At 35.0% G+C, this 22,376-nt stretch overlaps 4 protein-coding genes across 4 annotated transcripts; 2 read left to right on the forward strand and 2 right to left on the reverse strand.

Annotated features, from left to right (window-relative positions):
* Positions 1-5,792: 5,792 nt before the first annotated feature.
* On the forward strand, positions 5,793-8,160 carry CBG07503 (the record flags this gene model as incomplete). Its single annotated transcript, XM_002645752.1, has 7 exons — positions 5,793-5,879; positions 5,924-6,022; positions 6,069-6,143; positions 6,225-6,346; positions 6,393-6,625; positions 7,692-7,756; positions 7,951-8,160. The coding sequence occupies 7 exons, from the start codon at positions 5,793-5,795 to the stop codon at positions 8,158-8,160; spliced, it is 891 nt and encodes a 296-aa protein (XP_002645798.1).
* A 2,583-nt stretch (positions 8,161-10,743) lies between these two features.
* CBG28056 lies at positions 10,744-11,512 on the forward strand (the record flags this gene model as incomplete). The annotated part of the gene is made up of 2 exons (XM_045240544.1): positions 10,744-10,791; positions 11,426-11,512. 2 exons carry the CDS (start codon positions 10,744-10,746, stop codon positions 11,510-11,512), a joined length of 135 nt encoding a protein of 44 aa, XP_045098643.1.
* Positions 11,513-12,685: 1,173 nt separating this feature from the next.
* On the reverse strand, positions 12,686-13,340 carry CBG07501 (the record flags this gene model as incomplete). The annotated part of the gene is made up of 3 exons (XM_045240545.1): positions 12,686-12,817; positions 12,873-13,087; positions 13,277-13,340. The coding sequence occupies 3 exons, from the start codon at positions 13,338-13,340 to the stop codon at positions 12,686-12,688; spliced, it is 411 nt and encodes a 136-aa protein (XP_045093516.1).
* Positions 13,341-18,337: 4,997 nt separating this feature from the next.
* Positions 18,338-21,159, reverse strand: CBG07500 (the record flags this gene model as incomplete). Its single annotated transcript, XM_002645750.1, has 2 exons — positions 18,338-18,593; positions 21,152-21,159. The coding sequence occupies 2 exons, from the start codon at positions 21,157-21,159 to the stop codon at positions 18,338-18,340; spliced, it is 264 nt and encodes an 87-aa protein (XP_002645796.1).
* Between the last annotated feature and the right edge of the window lie 1,217 nt (positions 21,160-22,376).

The following is a 22,376-nucleotide window of genomic DNA, read 5'->3' on the forward strand; positions in this document are numbered from 1 at the left end:
TACCACCTTGAAATACGAAATTGCCAGGAAGATACTGTACGGGAAACCAAAAACAAAAATGATGTCCTAACATGAGCAGCCTGTTTTCCAAGTTAGAATCATAGAATTCGGACATTGTCTACTTTCAAATAATTTTATTTTCTTCAATCGCCACTAATTGTCTCCCGAATCCCCTGCCAAACAGGACAATTCTCCCATGAAAATTATCTGTTAATCTAAATGGCACATCATGGGTTGATGATGTCATATTGCAGTTCGATGTTATTGTAGTTCATTTTTTTATTGTTATTGTGTTTTTATTGTGTGTAGAGTGTTTCGAAACACAGAGAGGCAGAAATGAGCAATGCATGGTAGTGACTCATAGGAAAAAACGAGCGCCTCGCCCCTATGTTTTCCATAAACATAACCCTCATTTTTGCCCATTGACGACTTACGGAATAGACGTCTTTTTGGGAGCTCTCCTAACGATGGATTTTGGAGAGTTCCTTTCCCTTTGATTATTCTGAATATTATTAATACCATATATTATTAGGTTGGCGGGAAAGTCTTTGTCACTTTTTCAATAGTTTATTTCTCAAAGAAAAAATAACCGAATAATTAATTATATTGTCCATCATTATCAACAACATGTCTCCAACGTTCTCTCAATTTATGGATTCCATTGCGGTAGAATCCAGCCGGGCGTGAGGCAAAGTATTGTTTGAGTGCCGCTTCGACCGCTCCACGGGAATTGAAGCTTCTTCCTTCGAAGGCACGTGTCATATCGCCAAATAACCAATAGTCGGAAGGAGCAAGATCAGGAGAATACGGGGGGTGAGGGAGAACATTCCATCCATATCCCATCAGCTCCTGCTTCACTTGTTTCGAAACATGTGGGCGAGCGTTATCATGTTGATAGTACACTTTCTTGTCTTTCAGGGCCGAACGGTCGACTGCTTTCTTGAGGTTTCGTAGTTGAGTAGTGTAGAGGTCTCCAGTTATTGTTTTGCCCTCGGGCAGAAGTTCCCAGTAGATGGGGCCGTCCACTCCCCACCACACAGAGAGCATCACTTTTTTCGGATGAAGGTCGGGTTTGGGGACATCCTGTGGGCTCTCTCCTTCTCCAACCCACTGGGATTTCCTGTGGTGATTATCGTAGAAGACCCACTTCTCATCTCCGGTTATTAGCCGGTCCAGCCATCGATCGCCCGCGTGGAGAGTGAGAAGAGAATCGAATCGTCGACTCGGCGGTCAAGGTTGGCTTGAGTCAGGTGATGAGGTATGAATCGACCAAAAAGTTTTCTCATTCCAAGAGACTTCAAACCTTCAAGGACTGTGCTATGGTGAACTCCGAATGTGACAGCTAGTTCACGGCTAGATTGAAATGGATCCGATTGCAATGCGTGCTTCAGCTTGTCCAAATCCAACTCACGGGGTCTCCCAGAGCGATCCTTTTCATCGAGCGAGAAGTCATCTTTTTCGAAACGATGGAACCAATTGCGAATAGTATTGTAGTGAGGGGCATGTGTGTTGTACACATTCTTCAAGAAAGTTTCCGAATCCTTCATCGTGGTGTGAGATAGGAAGAGGTAAATCAAAACATGTCTGATGTGAATAGCAGTGGGAACAAACATATCGTTTCAATTACAGATGAGGAGCAGGGAAGGAGATGGGGACTTGTTTATATGGAAGGTTCTTATCACCTTGTTATTCACTAGAGTCGATATCATACACAGCCTCCATATACGAGAACAGTGATTAAACAAACAGAGTGACAAAGACTTTCCCGCCAACCTAATATTTTTATTATATTCAAGAAATCTTTTGAAAAAAAGGATTTCTTAATATTTCTTGTGGTTTCGAATTTTTAGAAAGGTGAGTGTTTTTGTTCGAATTTTGAATGCTCTCCAGTTGACCAGTTTATTAGGAATGCCTCGAAATCTTGGCTGGAAAAAGTCTCTCGAAAATTTTTGATGAGATGGCCTAACTTTTGAAAGTTGGGTTTTCTAGGCCACCATCTTTTTTTAGCCTAGAACTGTCTCAACATGACAAAGGAGTCTTTTCTATGTCATTTTGAAGTGGCGGCCTAACTTTTGCAAGTTGAGTTTTCTAGGCCACCACGTTTAAAATCTCCCATGAAAATTATCTGTGAATCTAAATGGCACATCATGGGTTGATGATGTCATATTGCAGTTCGATGTTATTGTAGTTCATTTTTTTATTGTTATTGTGTTTTTATTGTGTGTAGAGAATTGAGAAACTCAGAGAGACAGAAATGAGCAATCGGTGATAGTGACTCATAGGAAAAAAAAGCGCGTCGCCCCTATGATTTCTGCCCGCATACTCCTCATTTTGGTCCAGAGACGACTTACTGAATAGACGTCAAATTTTTTGGGAGCTATCCGAAATCCTAAAAAAGGCATGGATTTTGGATAGTTCCTTTGGCTTTGATTTTTCTATCTGTATCCTATATACTTTTTTTATTCATCACTCTTTTAAATGTGAATATTTCATAAAACTCTTTTTTTGCTTAGAAACAGGTGAGGGTTCTTTTTTTTAAATGCTTTCAATGAGTTTTAAAGAGAAAATTGTTTAAATTCTAACCAGTTTTTTAGCAATTCATTTCTGTTTTTTTTTGGAATTTCAGATATTAAGATTTTTTAGGAATTCAAAAAACTTCTGATTTTTAAATACTTTCTGAAAGTTTCTGGAGTTGTTTTCCAGTATTTCTATGATTTTTAAAAAATTTTCAGTGTATTAGCTTTTAGAAGGAATTTTACAACTAAATGTTCTATTTTTTGAGCTCCTGATCCCCGGAAGTACATCATCGAGGAATTCGTCTAATACTACTGTACTTTTAGCTCAATTATCTCAGTTTCTATGAGACATAGGAGAAAGTTGTAAACTGATAAAATATTGGCGATTATATGGAAAATGTTTTATCAGTTATCAAGTTTCTCATATCTCCTATAAGAACCGCGATAATTTAAATTGAAGTAGCCGAGTCGTCTATGACCCATTTCAATGAGAATTATGACCTGAATGACTTTAAGCTCAATTATCTCGACTCCTTTGAAAGAAATCAAAATACTGCCAATCAATAAAATTTAGGTGATTATGTGACAAACGCTCTATCAGATAACAAACTTTTCATATATCTTATAGGAATCGAGATAATTGAGCTCAAAGTTCAAGTGTAGGATTCCATTAGTAAGGTACTATTAGTGCATTCTCAGCTGCTGGGAAACCTCTATCTCAACTTCTGGGAAAGGTAACCGAGAAAATTCAGTTATAAACATAAGTCAAATTTTTTGCCCTTCATTTTTTTAGTTGACAGTTTTTCAATAAATTATCTAAGAACTGAGATAATTAGAGCTAATGTATACTTAGCTGTAGCTAACCGTTCCGAGACGCTCTTATTGAGTCATGGTTTTGTTTAATCCTAATTATCTCGGCCTTTTTAGGAAATATCAAAAAGAAGTCAACTAGCAAAATGTTATTGATATTAGGAGGAAAATTTTGTCAATTAACTATTTTTCGATATATTTGACAGGAACCCAGATAAATGAGCTCAACGCGCCATGCCTCATTATTCTATTAGGCTGTTTACGATAACCTTTTCAGGCTGATGTTGATAAGGATGGAGAGCTTTCTGCGAAGGAATTTTCAATTCTTTTCCGTATGTCCAACAGGCCTATACTCTGAATCTCTCTCAGCTCTTCGAGATATCGCGCATAGTGCCCATGCCGATGTGAAAGATGACGAATTGGAATGCAACTGAAGACAAAAATGATGTGAACTTCCTATTGCTAATTTTCAAAGATTTGATATTGAATAAAAATTAAAATTATATAAATGTGCTCTAACACTAATCTCGCAGTTTTCGAATATACCGATTCACACCTCGCCCTTTCCTACCGTAATCGGACAACAGTTGGGCTCTTTCTTTTTCCTCATTGCGCAACAGAGTACTTTGATGACTCATTGACCCCCCCCCCCCCCCCCGGGTTATCGAGAAAATTATTGCGCAATAGATTCAGTTGTGAAAAAGAGGGTACTACGAAGGCATGAAAAGAAAAGAGGTTATGCTAAATGTATTCTGACAAGTAGCTGAAGGGACCAATCGGTGTCTCCTGTAAAAGTAGAAATTTTCGACCTAGACTACCGTAAACAGTTTAATAGAACGCCACCCGAATCGTCAATTTTGAGCTCATTTATCTGATTTCCTGTGCGAGATATCAAAAAGTTGTTAACTAATAAAATGTTGCTGATATCATGATAAACATTTTGTTAGTTTACAACTTTTTGATATCTTTCCAAAGAAGTGAGATATTTAGGCCCAAATTGACGGTTCTGTTATAGTATTTACGGTATCGCGGTTCCCATTAAAAATTCAATTTTAACTTGTCGAAATTGTCGAAATTATCAAAACGAAACCATTTGAATGTCCACTGAAGAAGTAATCTATTTATTTCAAATGAGTACCGCTATACGGTGAAACAGAAAATTACTTAAAACTGGAACATCATTCTCTTTTGTTCGTAGTTCTACCGAAAAATGTGATATTTTTTAATTTTTTCTTTTAATCGACAGTATCTCTTGTCAAAAACAATTTTCCCATAGAAATAATTCATCTGTGTATAGTATAATTCGTCAAAAAAGGTATCCGATCTGTGAATCTGAATCACATTATTGAATGTTCCTGCAATTATTGTTTTCTCTTATTATCACTCATAATCTCCCCAATCCATTGTCGAACAGTGAATCTGAATGACCTTATATAAAATGGGCTACAGATGTTTTATTGTAGCTCAATTTTACATGGACGGACAGTCGACGTCTCTTCCCTCAGGGTCATATTTGAGATAGTGTAGAGATTGGAGAAACGCGAGACACAAGGGGCAACAAGTGGAAAAGACGCAGAGGACAAGCGAGGTGCGCTTTTTTATTACACACATACCCTACACATACCCTTCAGTTCTACCAAAGACGTCTTAACAGAATAGACGTCAATATTTCCCGGGAACTCTCAAAAAATCCTGAACATGAATGGATTTTTGGGAGTTCCTGGTACTTTGATTTTTCTGCTTATTATCCATATATCCTATATTATTCTTATTACATTTTTAATCTACGAGGATTCCGTAATATCGAGTTTTTGGTGGAAATTTCTTTGAAAAAAGTGAGTTTTTTCTTGTGATCCAAATTTTTCTAGCTGGCAAAATTTGTTCAGTAAATCTGAAACCATATTCATGAACATTCTCCTTGGAAAATTCTTTTCTAACCAAAAATTAACTGAAAAGCGTGAAAAATAAAAGAAAATTGCTTTCTTCTTGGAAAATCTCTATTTTCATGGGATAAGGATGAAGAAAAGTTTCCGAAAAAAACAGTCATGACTATGGTCTCTGACCCATCTTTGGGGTACCCACTTTCCTCTAGCCCTCCAACTTCGAACTAAATTATCTCGATCCCTGTGAGATAAATCAAAAATGTGTCAATTGACAAATTATTTATCATAATATTATCAATAATTTATCAGTTGACACATTTTCAATATCATTCACAGAAACCGAGATAATTGAGCTCAAAGTTGACAGACTACTGTGACCGGTATAATATATTTAGAAATCCAAAAATATCAAAATCAAATTAGTTTCATAGCATTGACTATGTTTTCCAACGAAAATCATAACTAGGAATGCAAAAATCTGAACTCGTGCTTTATCTCAAGGGTCATTTTCTTATAAACTTTGCACTGCCCATCTGAAAATTGTTTGTATTTTTTGGTTCCCAAGTTTGACACTTTCAGGGAAATGGAGCAAGAGCAATCACCAGTCGAGAAAATCAGTGGAACTCCGACTTCCACAGCTTCTTCGTCGCTCACAGAACCAGACACGACTGTAAGCGAAGAAAATTTGGTTGGAAATTTCGAAATAAGTTGCAGGCCCAATCACATACTCTTCTTATGCCAGCCATGTTCACTAACGATTCGATTGCTCCAAATTCAAATTCTGATCATCTCCTGAAAAAAGACGCCATAATGGTTAGTGTTGAATATAACAGAATGGTCAATGTCTGAAATTTTCCAGACTGGATCCTTGTCTCAAATTCCAGAAGCTTCCGGACTCTCGATTACAAATATCGAATCGTCTTTAAATCTTGAGGTAAAGTTTAATTTATTAGGCAAGGTGCTACTGCATTCCATAAAACATTCATATCTAAATTTGAAAATTTAGTTTTTGCAGACCTCCACTTCCCTTGCTTTGCTTCTTGGTAACTCTGGCTCCTCTTCAAACCCGTTAATCCCATACACTTCACAAGATTCTTCTGTTTGGTCGGGAAATTCGACAAACTCATCTAGTCCAGAGTAAGTTCTCCGATTCTGAAATCATTACAGCAAATTGGTATTTCAGCATCATCGTCGAGAAAGTGATTCCAAAAAAGCAATTCAACACATGGTGCCTCGATCATGAAACTGGCAGAGAGGCATGGATTTGCGATGAAGTAATCCATTGGTTCTTAAGCAAGCTTGTCAATAATCAATTCGCATTTGTGGATCCCTGCAGTTGGAAAATGTACAAGAGACACGGAGTGGCGAGCATCCAGAGAACCCTGAATCCTTCCAAAATGTATTTGTCCCCAGTTTGTGAAAAAAGCCATTGGATTCTTTTAATCTTTGATGCGTCATCGATTTGGTATGCGGACAGTTTGAGAAAGGAGCCGCGCGGACATGTGAAAAATTTATGGATGAAATGAACAGAAACCGTCGCTACTTTGATCGTCCGATTCCGGCTTAAAGGGATGAAGTGAATTGTGGGATTCACGTTTGTCTCATGGCTCAATCAATTGTCAAAAATCAATTGTGGTACACGGAGGAAGATGTTCAAGTATTCAGAAGAGACACCAAGGCATTGCTCAAGGCACATGGATATATTCTGTTTTCCGAGCCGCACAGATCTGGTTCCAAGGGGTAACATAATTTCGTATAAATCACGTAATTTCTAAAAACTTTTCAGACAAGCCTTTCAGGAAATTATAGTTATTGATTCACCAGATTTGGAGAAGAGCAATTCTGCAAAAAGGACCAGTTTCGTGACCAATGACATCATTATACTCGAAGATTGAAAAATAATGTTTTATCTTCTACAGCTTTTTTTCTCAACCTCATTTTATCAATGTATTGTTTCCATTCACTAATCGATCAGTGTCTGTACTCGAAACTCCTAGTATTTACTAAATAATAAAAGCTTGAAGTTCTGTATGACATACTTTGATTACTTCTTTCCTTTGACAATCTTACAATTTATCATTTGACCCTTGCTTCAAACGGACGACGGTTGCCTGAGATTGTTCTCTATTCTTCTTCTTTAAAAAAAATTATATTCATTAATAGCTTTTAACATAAATTTTTTTGAACCCAAGTTCGAGGGCTGAAACTTTATTGAGACTAACAAAAAAAAAGAATACTCTGTTTTCAAAATATTTCAAACTAACACAATTTTTCAAATCGTCTTCCTAAAGTGGTCTCAAATAGTTTAGCCACTCAATGATGTTCACGTCACCTCCCCAAAGTTCAATCGATCTGAGGGCAACGCGTAGAACCCAGAAGTCAGTTAGAAAATCAGTACTGTGTTTACAACGTTCAAGTTGCAGGATTTTTCAGCTAGAAAAATCAACTAGAAAAATCAACGAAAAAAGAATTTCTTTTTCAGGTAGTTCTGCTCAGCCAATAGTCGATGCTCCTGCTCCAACTCGTCAAGATCTCAAGCTCCCATTGGTGATCTGAACTTCACACCTCGCTTCGCCGCACCTATAGATCCAACAATCCCTACTGCCTCCAGTCAGTTCTGAAGTCAGCTTTGAAGAAAATGGAAAAGAAGCTCAACAAAACATCGTTTCTCCGATTCGCGAAGGATGCACACCAAAATTTTTTTGAATAGCTTCAAGGATCACTCTAATAACCAATTAGAGCATACGGCGAACATCTTGGACAAAAAATTGACTAAGGCAAAATCCTCGTTCGCCAAAGCTGACAAAGAGGTTAGGGATATCAGAAAAAGCTGTTTCGGTGAAGCTTCCCTCCAAAACAGCTACGCGGATAAACGGATCAATGTGGAGGAGTACAACAAATGGTTCAAAACAGCTTGGATTTGGAAGAAAGAGAAGATGAGTGAAGCTTAGCTGGAAATGGATCGGTTGGCGGCCATTGAAGATGTGGCGAGAGATGTACCAATGTGGAGGTGGAGAACAGAGCTCAAGTGGGTCCTTAAATCTTTCTTTAACAATTTCTATGAATTTTTCAGACGACTATAACCAAAGTTTTTAATTACCCAAGTTTGAGATACCACACGTGTCATCTACACGAGTAAAAGCATTCTACCACACACTAGCTGGAATTGCCATAGGACAAGACAGCTACACACCCGAACACCATTTGCAATTTAGTTTAGGACAATCGAAAAGTTAGTAGAGCTTGTTAACAAGCTGCTTATGATGGAGCCGTCTACTGAAGGAATATATTTGAATTCGAAATATTTATTCATTCATTTATTTTTTATAAGTTGAGTTTCAATAAATGAATATTCACGTGTATTTTTTTGCTTTTCCAGAATTTTTTCCAGCACTCGTGGATTTCAAAAAACATGAGAAAACATTGTAAAAAGCTATGAATTTGGTCAAAAGTGCCGGTCTTTTTTGAATTCAAATGAATCAACAAACAACTTCGTTTTTAAATCTGTAAATTCAGACCTTGAAACGGAAGACGTGCGAAAGTGCTGAAAGATTCTACAACTATGTAAAACCTGTATTAGAAGGGCCCCTGAAATTGAAGGGCCCCTCTAATTGAAGTGCCCCTAGAGACCCCACGAAAAATAGAAGAGCCGGCCCCTCTAATACAGATTTTACGGTATGTCTTATGAAAAATTATCTGTTTACAATGAAGAATTGTGAATCTGTTGTGATCGTTTCTATGTGCTCTCTTTTTACCACCTTGAAATATGAAAAACTTATTACCACCTTGAAATACGAAATTGCCAGGAAGATACTGTACGGGAAACCAAAAACAAAAATGATGTCCTACCATGAGCAGCCTGCTTTCCAAGTTAGAATCATAGAATTCGGACATTGTCTACTTTCAAATAATTTTATTTTCTTCAATCGCCACTAATTGTCTCCCGAATCCCCTGCCAAACAGGACAATTCTCCCATGAAAATTATCTGTGAATCTAAATGGCACATCATGGGTTGATGATGTCATATTGCAGTTCGATGTTATTGTAGTTCATTTTTTTATTGTTATTGTGTTTTTATTGTGTGTAGAGTGTTTCGAAACACAGAGAGGCAGAAATGAGCAATGCATGGTAGTGACTCATAGGAAAAAACGAGCGCCTCGCCCCTATGTTTTCCATAAACATAACCCTCATTTTTGCCCATTGACGACTTACGGAATAGACGTCTTTTCGGGAGCTCTCCGAAATCCTAACGATGAATGGATTTTGCAGTGTTCCTTTCCCTTTGATTATTCTGAATATTATTAATACCATATATTATTTTTATTATATTCAAGAAATCTTTTGAAAAAAAGGATTTCTTAATATTTCTTGTAGTTTCGAATTTTTAGAAAGGTGAGTGTTTTTGTTCGAATTTTGAATGCTCTCCAGTTGACCAGTTTATTAGGAATGCCTCGAAATCTTGGCTGGAAAAAGTCTCTCGAAAATTTTTGATGAGATGGCTTAACTTTTGAAAGTTGGGTTTTCTAGGCCACCATCTTTTTTTAGCCTAGAACTGTCTCAACATGGCAAAGGAGCCTTTTCTAGGTCATTTTTAAGTGGTGGCCTAACTTTTGCAAGTTAAGTTTTCTAGGTAATAAAAGTAAAATGGTATAGAAACAGTCTAACACACCCCGGTGTATCTTCTAGATAATTTTGAAGTGGTGGCCTAACTTTAGCAAGTTGGGTTTTCTAGGCCACCATCCTTTTTTGGCTTAGAAATGGCTTGACCTGACCCTGGTGTAGTTTCTAGGTCATTTTTAAGTGGTGGCCTAACTTTTGCAAGTTGAGTTTTCTAGGCCATCAAAGAAAAATGCTATAGAAACGGCCTAACACACCCCGGTGTGTCTTCTAGGTAATTTCGAAGTGATGGCCTAACTTTTGCAATTTGAGTTTTCTAGGCCACCATCCCTTTTTGGCTTAGAAATGGCTTGACCTTACCCTGGTGTAGTTTCTAGGTCATTTTTTGTTTTCTAAGTCATTGGGGAGTGGTGGCCAAACTTTTACAAACTTTTGTGGTCACCACGTCAAAATGGCCAAAATACTAATGAACCAACATACGAGTTTTCCTGCTATTTTTGCTATTTTCGGAAACTAAAGTTGTTCCGGAAATGGTCGAGAGGAAAGAGAGATGAAAATTTACAGGTAACCAATTATTTTCAAATCAAATTGAATTTTTCGAAGAAAATTCGTCTTTCAACATACTTTTTTCACTTTGAAAACAGAAAAATCTAAACCAATTTGTACCAAAGTTTCAATAAATAATATATTTCAGAAAATATTTTTTCGGAGAAGAATTGGTGATTTTATTTCTAAGCCTGAAAGATTTTAATTATTTTTTGTGCAATATGAGCATGATCGATGTCAAGCAAAAAAATTCTAAAAATGCGATTGAAATTCAGAAAAAAAGTTTCGGAAACTAATTGTCTTGCTAGAAAAAAATCTCTATTACCATTTGATTTTTGAATGAAAATTACAGGAAACCGTCGTTGAGAAGATGCCAACAGCTCCAGAAGCTCTTACACTAGAGGTAGAAATCCATTTGGTGAGTTTTAAAGAAATTTTTTTAAAAATGCTAACCAGTTTTAAAAATCAATTATTGTTTTTTTTTTGGAATTTTAGAATTTACAGAATTTAGAGAATTTCGAAACTTTCTGACTTTTAAATACTTCTGAAAATTGTTTCTCAGTTTTTCTGTGATTTCCCGAAATTTTTGATGTATTGCATTTTCTAAGAATTTTCACAATGAGTCTCTGAAATCTCTAAAAATTCCAATTTTCCAGGAAATCCGTGGCCGAAAACACCAGAATCTTCTCGCGAAATACATTCCTGGACTATTGTATATACCGGTGATTTGATGGAAAACGACAGTGAGAGAAGGTAACAAATAATTTTCGAACCATATCAATTTTTTGAGGAAGCTTCATCTGTCAAAATATTTTTTCATTTGCAATTCAAAAACAATCTAGACCAATTTTCAGCAAAATTTTGATTAGTTATCAATTTTCTTTCAAAAAAAATTGTTAATTTTTTTCTAGTTTTCATAATTTTTCAAGAAATTTGAGCTTCAAAAAATTAAATGAATTTTGTCATACGATATGTTTGATCATTTTTAGCGAAAAAAAAGTAAAAAAAAAAGAAAACTGAAATTTTGATAATGAAATTCCTGTTATTTTCAGATTCACTCCGACATTGACACATCTCCAATTGGAGCCGAGCACTGCGCGAAGCTGTACCGACAATGGCACTTATATAAATTTTGTTGATTTTTTCGTTTCTAGGACGGTTTTTTTGGTACTCGTTTACGCCATCCCCATTGTCTGCACAATTATTTTTTATATTGATAAAGAACCTTTTTATCAATCAGAATTTTTTTCCAAATTTTCAAAAAACGATTGTAAGATCTGTGGCAAATATATCTAACTATGTGGAGGTAAGGTTACAATAGTCGAATGAGTCTACAGTAGCCAGAGAGAATCACGAAAGGCATGTAGAGATAGAGCGTCCTCTGAAAATAAACGTAAAAAGTGATCAATTGACAAAGTATTTCTGATATTATGATGAAGATTTTATCAGTTTATCACTTTTTGATATCTTCTACAGGAAATGAGATGTTTCGGCTCAAAGTTTGGTGTTCATTCTATTGGTATTCACAGAAAAAATCCAAATTTTCAAATTCGAACGAATGAGAATAGTTTTTGTTAGTAGACAAATTCTTGAACTCTTCTTGGTAAAATCATTGGATTTTGGAATTGGAAAAAAACCCGTCATGTTCGGCAGCATTTGTGGTTTTTTTCAATATTTTCTTCTGTTATTTTTTTTTCAAATTGAAATTATGATCAACATAAACCATTTTTGAATAGTATTGATATTCATCCGAAACTTTTTAGATTTTTCACAAAAAATCCAACTTTTATCAGCAAAATTTATTTCACGAAAATTTTTAAGCCAATTATTCCGGTTGCTGACCGGCAACATCTTCTGAAGTTCTCAAATCCACTTGTTGGGCAATTTTTGTTAGACCACCGGCGGCTTCATTTGGTTGCGTGGCTTTTTTGGATTTTCCGAGATAGTTGACGTGTTTTATTGCCTTATATTATTTTATTGTTTTATATTTATTATTGCCACAAAACTCACTGATTGGCGAAAACTGACTGGTCGACGAAAATTATTGTAAAACTTAAATTATAAAATTACCATTTTTCTTGGTTGGCGGCTTGCACTTTCCCTGCTTTTTCTTGCAATGAGCTTTCAGATATAAATGATTTTAAAGACGAAACCGCAAGTTGGACAAGTCACTAAAAATTATTAATTTGAAATGGAACTTCTTATTCAACTCACGATTATTTTCGCAGTTCGAATTTTATTGAAGTTAGACTTGATATTGGAACTGAAATATCATTCAAAGAAGTTAAATGACACGAAAGTAACGAATTATTCTAGCAATTAATTTTACACATCGAGTTTGATTTGAGTGGTTCTAGAAAACGGTCGATCCCAAATCCCAATGGACTCCTCACGCTGTCAGACACATCTTCAGCCATCGGTTGAGTCAGAAAGGTCTCCGAAGTCTGAAAGTGATAAATTTGATCTTCAATAAAGCTAGTTTCGATATTCAAAACTCACTGGTTCATTTTCTTTGTTCTCAATCATTTTTTGGATTGAGTAGTAAGCCATAAAAACGTCTTGTAGAAATTGAGACTCATTGAAGTCGGGATCTGACGCTTTGAACCGAGCGATTTCATTCTCCAAATGGATCTTCGGAGATCCATGCTTCACACTAACATGTCTGCTGAGACCAGACCTTTGTGCAAAACTGCTTGGGCAGAGCCCACAGGAAACTGAAAATTATCAAATTATTTCTAAATTAAAATGATAAAAATTACATTTCTTCTCGGGAAGTGGTTTGCATTTTCCTTGATTTTTCTTGTTATGCCCTTTCAGATATAATCTGTTTTGAAGACGAATCCGCAAATTTGACAGGTCACTGAAAATTATTTATTTGAATTGGAACTTTCTATTCAACTTACGATTGTTCTCTTGGATAGCATTTCGGTTTTGATTGATGCTAGATGGAGCAAGTGGAAGCGACATTTCTGAAATTGAATATTCCAGAAAATAATTGAAGGTATTATGATTTGAATAGGTTCTTTGGCTTAGTTCTCTGAATAGTTTCTAGAAAAAGTTTCAGAATGTTCTAGAAGTTCAAAAAACTAAAAACAACAGAATCAAGAATATTTCTAACCTTTGAGAATGTTTCCAATACTAAACGATGGCTTCTTTTTGATGATGTTCGCGATCATGAGTTTCTGGTCCCCGATGACCTATTGGGTGACTGGCGGAGCTGGAGCTACATCAGGAATCGAAGCTGTAGCACGGAGCTGAATCTGAAAATGTGAATTATGGTCAGTGTGTGTTTTTCGAAAAATATTTTTTAAAACAACTGAATTCCAATGATTTTCGAATGAGATTTTGAAAAAAAATTTCACAAATCGTTAATGCATAACCTACCGGGTTATTCCCTTTGTTTTCCTCCGGTTTAGAAAGGGCAGTCCTTCTCTCATATTTAGACATTCTGGCCAGAATTCCAGCAACCTCCAACGTTTTCTTGTGATGAGTGTTAATGTGCTTGAACGTTCCCGCTTAAGTCCAAAACTTTTTTGCACAAAGAGCACTTTGCTGCAAATTTCTCAAGTTAAAAAAAGCGCCAAATATCGTTACTTAGACTTTGAGCTCAATTATCTCTGTTCCTATAAGAGTTATCAAAAATGTGTCGACTGATGAAATAATGATGATAATATTTTAGAAAATTTTTTGCAACAACTATTTGATATCTGTGACAGGAACCAAGATAAGTTGGCTCGAAGTTGGCTGACGAAGAAAAAAAAATAAAAGAAGAGCTTTTTCATAATTGAAAGGCCCTTCTATTACAGGTTTTACGGTGAAAAGGGTAAAACTCACGGTTCCAGCTTTTCTAGCTTCTTATTGATGTCCTGATGATGTTTTTTTCTTTGATTTTTCAAAATTCTTTTTTGGTTGGCAATGTCTTCAGGGGTGAGTGTCATGGTGAGTTCTGATGAGGACTGATTCTTGATTGGCCATCAGATGACGTGGAAAAAAAGGACGGAGTTTTCAAATTACCGTGAAACTTAAATTATGAAATTACAATTCTTCTCGGTTGGCAGTTTACATTTTTATAACTATTTCAAAAATGTATCTCCAATTATTTCGATTGAGATTTTTTTTGTTTGAATTTATAATAAACACTTGTAAATAATCAAGTTCAAACACTTTCAGAAACGGCACAGAGTTAATTTGAAGAAAAAAAACAGAGATTTTCAGCCTCATCCAACAAAAATAGTAATTTTTTGGCATTTGTGAAATTGAAGAAGTACTCACCTTCTTCAGAATAAATGCTCATTGGCAATGAATATTAGTAAATCTTTCCTCTCGAAGGACTTAGAGAAAAAAATATGAATGTAATAGGAGATAGTGAACAATCAGGAAAATCAAGACGAGAGAAAATCTCCAAAATCCATTCATTTCTAGGATTATTGGAGAGCTCTCGAGAATATGTTAGACGGCTATTCAGTCAAGTCGTCATGAGGAGAGAATAAATGCTAATGGTTGATACCCGCCGGTATTTATACCACCAATTTGGGGCGGAGACTTTAGGGTCCAACCAGGTGGGGTTGTACTAGTGGAGGGTCTCTCTTCACCTATTCAGTTATATTCAGTGTCATTTAGACTCACAGTCCCATCTTTATTGTTTTCAGAAAGTGTCCAACCAGGTGGGGTTGAATCACAATGTAACAGGAAGAGTGATTCGCATTCACACTTCACATGCTTTTTTTTTACAGCTACTCATTCACAATTCTAGATACACCTATTGTTTTATGATCGTGATCTTGACAAACACTAATGTACATAGACAATTTTTCTCATGGGAAAAGTCCAGCAAGACAAGGAAAAAGGGGACAATAAAAAACAGATATTTGTGTTTCATTTTATTTAAAATTCAAAAAAAAACTAACCGTCCAATATTCAAGTCTTGACCCTAATAAAAATTACTATTACGTGAAACCTCTAATAGAATGACCCCTTAACTTTCGTCTTTGAGCCTATATATATAGTCTGTCAAATAATTTTAAAAAAGACAACTGGTAAGATGTGTATCATAATATCAGAAGTTTAGTTAGTGGATACATGTTTTATATCTTGGATAGGAATAGTAATTATTGAGGTCTTGACTGTCTGTGGATCCTCCTGTTACACGTTCAAATCAAATTATTTTGATTTTCGAACATTTTAGTACACCAAGATTTTCTTTCCTGGTTTTTTAAAAAGATTTTACCATACTTGAAAAATCGTTGAAGGTCCAGCCCGGGACGGGCAGATCGAATTCACACTTTACAAGGTAAGGGTTTTCAGACAGGCTTTGAGAATTTCTTGAGACTTTGGCCTATTGTACTCTAGAACATGCTGATTACAGTGATGTTTTTTTTTTCTCCGTATCCACTCACAGAAAAGTAATGGTCTTTTAAAGTGATTTCAGTACTAATTTCTCACTTTTGGAGTGAACTCTTGAAAGGGCTCTATGAGCTGGATAATCCATAATTGCGACGGCTAGGAAGGCCCGGAACGCCCGGACAGTTTGCGCCAGCTTTGATTTTTAGGCAAAAAAGCTTTTTTTTTTTGAAAAAAGTTGTTTTATAATCTAATTTTAAGGAAAATTGTAAGTATTCTATTTGTAAATGATGAAACAAAATTTCGAAAAATAGTTTTTTCTGACATTTTTCCGGAGGTGGGATCGGACGGAAAATTGCATTTTTTAGAGAAAAATAAGATTTTTTTCAAAAACAATTTTTTATTGGAAAATTCTCCAAAATTTATCAAAAAAAATTTTTTTTGATAAATTTTGACCACAAAGTACCCATACGAGTTATTTCTCAGAGATGTCCAACGATCAACCAAACTGAAGCCAATTGCCGAGCAGGATGCAGATGAGGTCATAACTGTGGAGACCACAATCTTTGAAAAGTTTCGAATCGTTTTGAATGGGGTTTTTTCCGAAAAACTGTTTAAAAACGACTTCAGATGATAGAAATGTGTTCAAAAATAAACTTCGCATTTGAAAAAATCATGGAAAAAGACTTTTAGAGCTCGAAAAATGCTCATTTTTGACCAAAATTTAGTACTAAAAACACTTTGAGATCCCATATTTTGGTTCCTATTAGGGTTATGATCGAGATATTGCTGAAACCTTTTTCAGCATGTTCGAAAGTACCTTGGTACAAAATTTCAGCAAATTCTGAAAGTCTTTCTAAAAACACCTCCCTTGTCAATTATCTCAATTCCTATGCAAGATATGAAAAATTACCAATTGATAAAATGTTTATCATAATATCAGTAAAATTTTATCAGTTGACACGTTTTTCATATTTTTGACAGGAATCCAGATAATTGAGCTCAAACATTACTTTTTTCTTTCAGACAGCTCCCAAATACCACAGGCGCCAAGTTGAGCAAAATAGAGACGCTCAAATTGGCCAACGCGTATTTAAATTCGTTGAAAATGATGTTAAATGAGAAGGAGAACACTAAGTTCCAGCCAATGGTTTCTGAACACAAAAAAAATCAAAATGGAGCCGATGGAGCCCAAAAGGATAAAGCAGGAAAACGTCAAAAGTATTAAAATTGAGATTTTGGATTACCAAGAGCGGGCAGAAATCGTAGAATATGGAAATGGAGAGTTTTATGATGAAACTAGCGTTCCGGAGAGGTTTTTCCGAGAGTTAGATCAGGATTTGGAGTTTTTTCCGGGGAGCTGGCACTAATTTTCAATTCTAAACTGTTATCGTCACCTTTCAATAAATTCGTTTATTTTTATTGGCTTTATTGACATTTTGATGAACAGATTTTCCAATTTTCGCTCAATCTAATCCAATAAATTTTGAAACATTTGAAACTGGAATTGGCGCCTCTGAAAATGCGAAAATTCAAAAATTCAAAAACATGCAATGTTCCCTAATTTCTTATTTCTCATCTAGACCAATAAAAAAAACTAACTGTTTATATTTTGTTAAGAACTTCAGAATGAGTATACTAATGACCTAATGTTCTGGCTTCCTTTTTTTCTCGGGGTCCATGCGCCTTTAAACCAAAAATATCAAAATAGGCGGAGACTAGTCGTGTTTACCGTGAGAACTCTGTTAGATAGCCATCCCTAATTGAGTGCCAGCCTTTAATTAATGCCACTGCTGATTTGATGTCACTGTGGTAAAAATTAAAGAATAACACAAAAAATCTTTTTTTCTGGTTTCTAGCCCTTTTCAAGCATGAAAGTGTTACTGTATCTGTCAAAAAATGTTTCCGGACGATATCAGACTCCAAAAATTAGACTGAGAAAAAAATTCGGCTTTTTACGACAAGGCCCATGAGAAAGAGGGGGGGGGGGGGGGTTCAAGTGGAAAAATTATCCCTAAGTAGAGATTTACCGCTTTTTTAAGTTTTATGACTGTTCCCATCAAAACTTCGAACTTTGAACATTTTTTATCATTTTTTTTAATTTTCAGTTTATGTAATTTTTTGTAAATTTTTTTAAATTTTTTTATCGTTACAAAGCTTAAATTTAGCTAATACTCGCTGAAAAAATTTAAATCATACAGTTACAATGAAAAATACTATTTTTTATGCGAAAAATCGGCATAAACTGAAATGTTTTTGGCATAAACTGAAATTTTTTCCACAATCTTACCTATATATAAACAGTTAGTTTTTTTATTGGTCTAGATGAGAAATAAGAAATTAGGGAACATTGAATGTTTTTGAATTTTTCAATTTCCGCATTTTCAGAGGCGCCAATTCCAGTTTCGAATGTTTCAAAATTTATTGGATTAGATTGAACGAAAATTGGAAAATCTTTTCATCAAAATGTCAATAAAGCCAGAAAAATAAATTAATTTATTGAAAGGTAAAGATAACAGTTTATAATTAAAAATTAGTGCCAGCTCTCCGGAAAAAAAAACTCCAAATCCTGATCTAACTCTCGGAAAAAACTTTCCGGAACGCTAGTTTCATCATAAAACTTTCTATTTCCATATTCTACGACTTCTGCCCGCTCTTGGTATTCCAAAATCTCCATTTCGATACTTTTGACGTTTTCCTGCTTTATCCTTTTGGGCTCCGTCGGCTCCATTTTGATTTTTTTTGTGTCCAGTGACCATTGGCTGGAACTTAGTGTCCTCCTTCTCATTCAACATCATTTTCAACGAATTTAAATACGCGTTGGCCAATTTGAGCGTCTCTATTTTGCTCAACTTGGCGCCTGTGGGATTTGGGAGTTGTCTGAAAGAAAGAAGTAATGTTTGAGCTCAATTATCTGGATTCCTGTCAAAAATATGAAAAACTTGTCAACTGATAAAATTTTACTGATATTATGATAAACATTTTATCAATTGGCAATTTTTCATATCTGGCATAGGAATTGAGATAATTGAGCTCATTTGTAGTGATACTCATTGTCTTACCCGGAAATTGTCTCGGATTATTTGTGTGTTTCTCTTTCAAATTTTTCTTTAAGCTGGATGTCGAGCAGTGATTTTTCTGGCAAGTTCCGCATTTATTTGTAATTTAGTCGATTTCTGTGTTTTGATACTGTTTAAAACTAACGGATTGCTTCTTTCATTTTAAAAACTTCTGGAGCATTGTGATTCTTTTTTCGGTGTTTGTTCAAGTAAGATTTTTTGTGAAATCTTTTGTACAGAATTCGGAAGAAACTGAAAAATTATAATTTGACCGGTAACGAAATTTCAGATTTTTCAAAAAAACTAAAAACTGGAAAACCCACATTTGGCTTTTCCATTCACCACTCGAGTTGTTTCAAGCGTTTCGGAAGAGGAGATGAGCCTTAAAGGATTCAAAACTTTTCACAAAACGTATCTACGTTTTTTGAGTTGAAACGTTTTTGCACAAATTCATCTTTAAAAAATCCACTAGGTTATTTGGACGCGAAAAATTAAAATGATAAAAAATAACATTTTTTGTGATTTTAGGGAGTTTTTAAGTAATTTCAAATATTTTTTCACTGTCTTGAAAATTCAAATTTCAAAATTCAAAATCATAAAAATATACATTCATATCATTTTTTTAAATTTTGAATATTTTTCAAATTTTAATAAAAAGGTCATTTTTGAATGTTTCTTTCCAGGAAAGATTGCTCACCTTATCTCGGAGTGCTTTGGCAAATTTTTTCACCTCAATTGTGGTCTCCACAGTTATGACCTCATCTGCATCCTGTCGGCAATTGGCTTCAGTTTGATTGATCGTTGGACATCTCTGAGAAATAATTGATAATTAGAATTTCTTATATACGTTCATTTCGAAAAAAAATGAACATTGTTTTAAAACAAAGAATATCGGCCAAAATTACGCCAATTTCAAATTTGAATTTTGTGAAAAAAGTCACGCTTGTTTAAAACGCCATAACTTAATATATAGCGTTCTGTGACAAAAATTTGTTGATCTGTTGAATTTTTAGCTAGATTTTGATATTCTTTCCATGCAAGGATACAAAATCTGATTTTGAATTTTTTTTTGTTGGAAAAAATAGTAACAAACAAACAATTGGAAACAAGCTCTCCAAAATTTTCGTTTCCGATTCAAAATTGAGATAATACATATCATTCTGAAGCAGAAAAGTGCTGTTTTTGAAAATATAAAATTCATCAAGATCAGATTTTTCAGTGCCAAGTTATGCTCATTTTAAGAGTGTTAAGCAATAGGACGCCTCTATCTAAAAATTTTTAATGTCTTTTTATATAAATGTTCACAACTTGGTTCAAAGTTTTTTGAGCGAAATCTCAAATGCATTTTTGAAATAAGCAATTTCCTAGCTTTGAAAAAATTGAGAATTTGTACTAGGTATTAAAGTTAGATGTTTGCAAAAAAATCGCGAAACTTTTTCTTTAGAATTTTAGAATTAGGAATTTCCGACTTACGGCTTTATGTCTCGTTTTTCGACTTCTGAAGATTTTTGATTCAACTGTAAAGCACAATTTCACGACGACGTGGTGCAGAAGATGATTTTTGGATCGAACGATAAGCTACAAAAACGTCCTTCAGAAATTGACACTCATCGAGTTCCGGACCTGACGTCTTCAATCGGGCAATTTAATTCTTCAAATGGATCTTCGGAAATCCATGCGTTTTGTTAACATGTACGCAAAGATTAGATTTCTCTAAAAAGCGCTAGAGCAAAGCTCGCAGAAACCTGAAAATTTCCAAATTACCGCCAGACTTAAATTATAAAATTACAATTCTTCTTGGTTGGCGGTTTGCATTTTCAGAACTTTTTCAAAAATGTATCTCCCATTGTTTGAGTTGAGAATTTTTCGCACAAACTCATGTGAATGAGATAAAAAACTTGTAACCAACCAAATACCTGAACTTCCTAAAACAACACAAAGTAAACTTGACAAAAAAATAGAGTTTTTCAGCCTCATCCAACAAAAAATGCTATATTTATAGGCCTTTAGGGCGAAGTTTGTGAAATTGAAAAAAAACTCACATTTTGTATTGAGAAATTATTTTTTTGAAAGATTTATAGAAAATAGTAAAAATATAATAGGAGATAGCTGATAGGGGTTAGAGACTATTCAGGAAAATCAAAAGGAGACTCTCAAAAATCAATTCATTTTTAGGCTTTTTGGAGAGCTCTCGATGAAATGTTAGACGGCTATTCAGTAAAGTTGTCATGAGGAGAGAATAAATGCTAATGGTTGATACCCGCCGATATATATATACCCCACTTGGGGAGGAGCCTTTAGGGTCCAACCAGGTGGGGTTCTACTATTGTAGGGTCTCTCTTCACCTATTCAGTTATTTTCAGTGTCATTTAGACTCACAGTCCCATTTTTATTGTTTTCAGAAAGTGTCCAACCAGGTGGGGTTGAATCACAATGTAACAGGAAGAGTGATTCGCATTCACACTTCACATACTACATTTTTTTACAGCTATTCATTCACAATTCAAATTACATCTATTGTTTTATGAGCATAATCTTGACGAACTCCATTGTGCATAGATAATTTTTCTTATGGGAAAAGTCCATTTGAAATTTGACAGCTTTTGAAATTTGAAAGGCAATGCTTTTTCTACGGTTCTGAGCGACTATAACGATGGTACCTGATGTCACAAATACTCCAAAACCAGTTATTAGATAGAAAAAATTTATGGGCGGTACTTTCGAGGAGAGAATGAATACTAATAGTTTGTAACTGGAGGTATATATATTGAATGAAAAGTTTACTTACAATATTTGCGTCTCGAACATTGCCCACGATAGAAGAAATGGGCTGCCGACGCTGCTTTAACTGCCTGAGGAACATCTCCGTTGTCAGCCTCGTTTTTCTTTTAAAGTTTCAAACGATCGGTGATTGTCGACAACAGCTCGCCGGAGTAGCTCTGTGGAAATAGTCTCTGAAAATAAACCGTTTTGAAAAAACACCTCCCGATATGTGAACTCACGACCAGCTTGGCAATTAATGATCTTGCCTTTGTGGAAGTTTTTGCCTTCTAATTTTCTCACAAGAGTCTTCAGGAAAGTCACGGTGCCATTGGCTGAAAAGGGTCGTTAGATAATCGATTTTTCGATTTTTGAAACTTGAGAATTTCAAAATTTCAAATTGTCTATTCTTCAAAATGTTTCTGATTTTTGGAGTTGTGGAATGTTTTGTACAGGTTCATGCAAATGAGATAGAAGACTTGTATGTGCCAATGTTTCCAGAAACTGCACAGATTCAATTTGAAAAAAAAACAAAATTTCTAGCCTTATCCAACAAAAATTACTACTTTTAGCATAGAAATTGATGAAAAAACTCACCTTTTTTAGAATAAAGACTCAGAAACAATTAATATTAGGAAATCCTTCTATTCAAAGGATTTATAGAAAATAGTAAAAATATAATAGGGAGAATGATCAGGAAAATCAACAGGAGAGAAACTCTCCAAATTCCATTGATTTTTAGGATTTCTGGAGAGCTCTCGAGAATATGTTAGACGGCTATTCAGTCAAGTCATCATGAGGAAAGAATAAATGCTAATGGTTGATACCCGCCGATATATATATA

The sequence above is a fragment of the Caenorhabditis briggsae genome, assembly GCF_000004555.2.
Source record: "Caenorhabditis briggsae complete genome, chrX, whole genome shotgun sequence".
Taxonomy (NCBI): Eukaryota; Metazoa; Nematoda; class Chromadorea; order Rhabditida; family Rhabditidae; genus Caenorhabditis; species Caenorhabditis briggsae.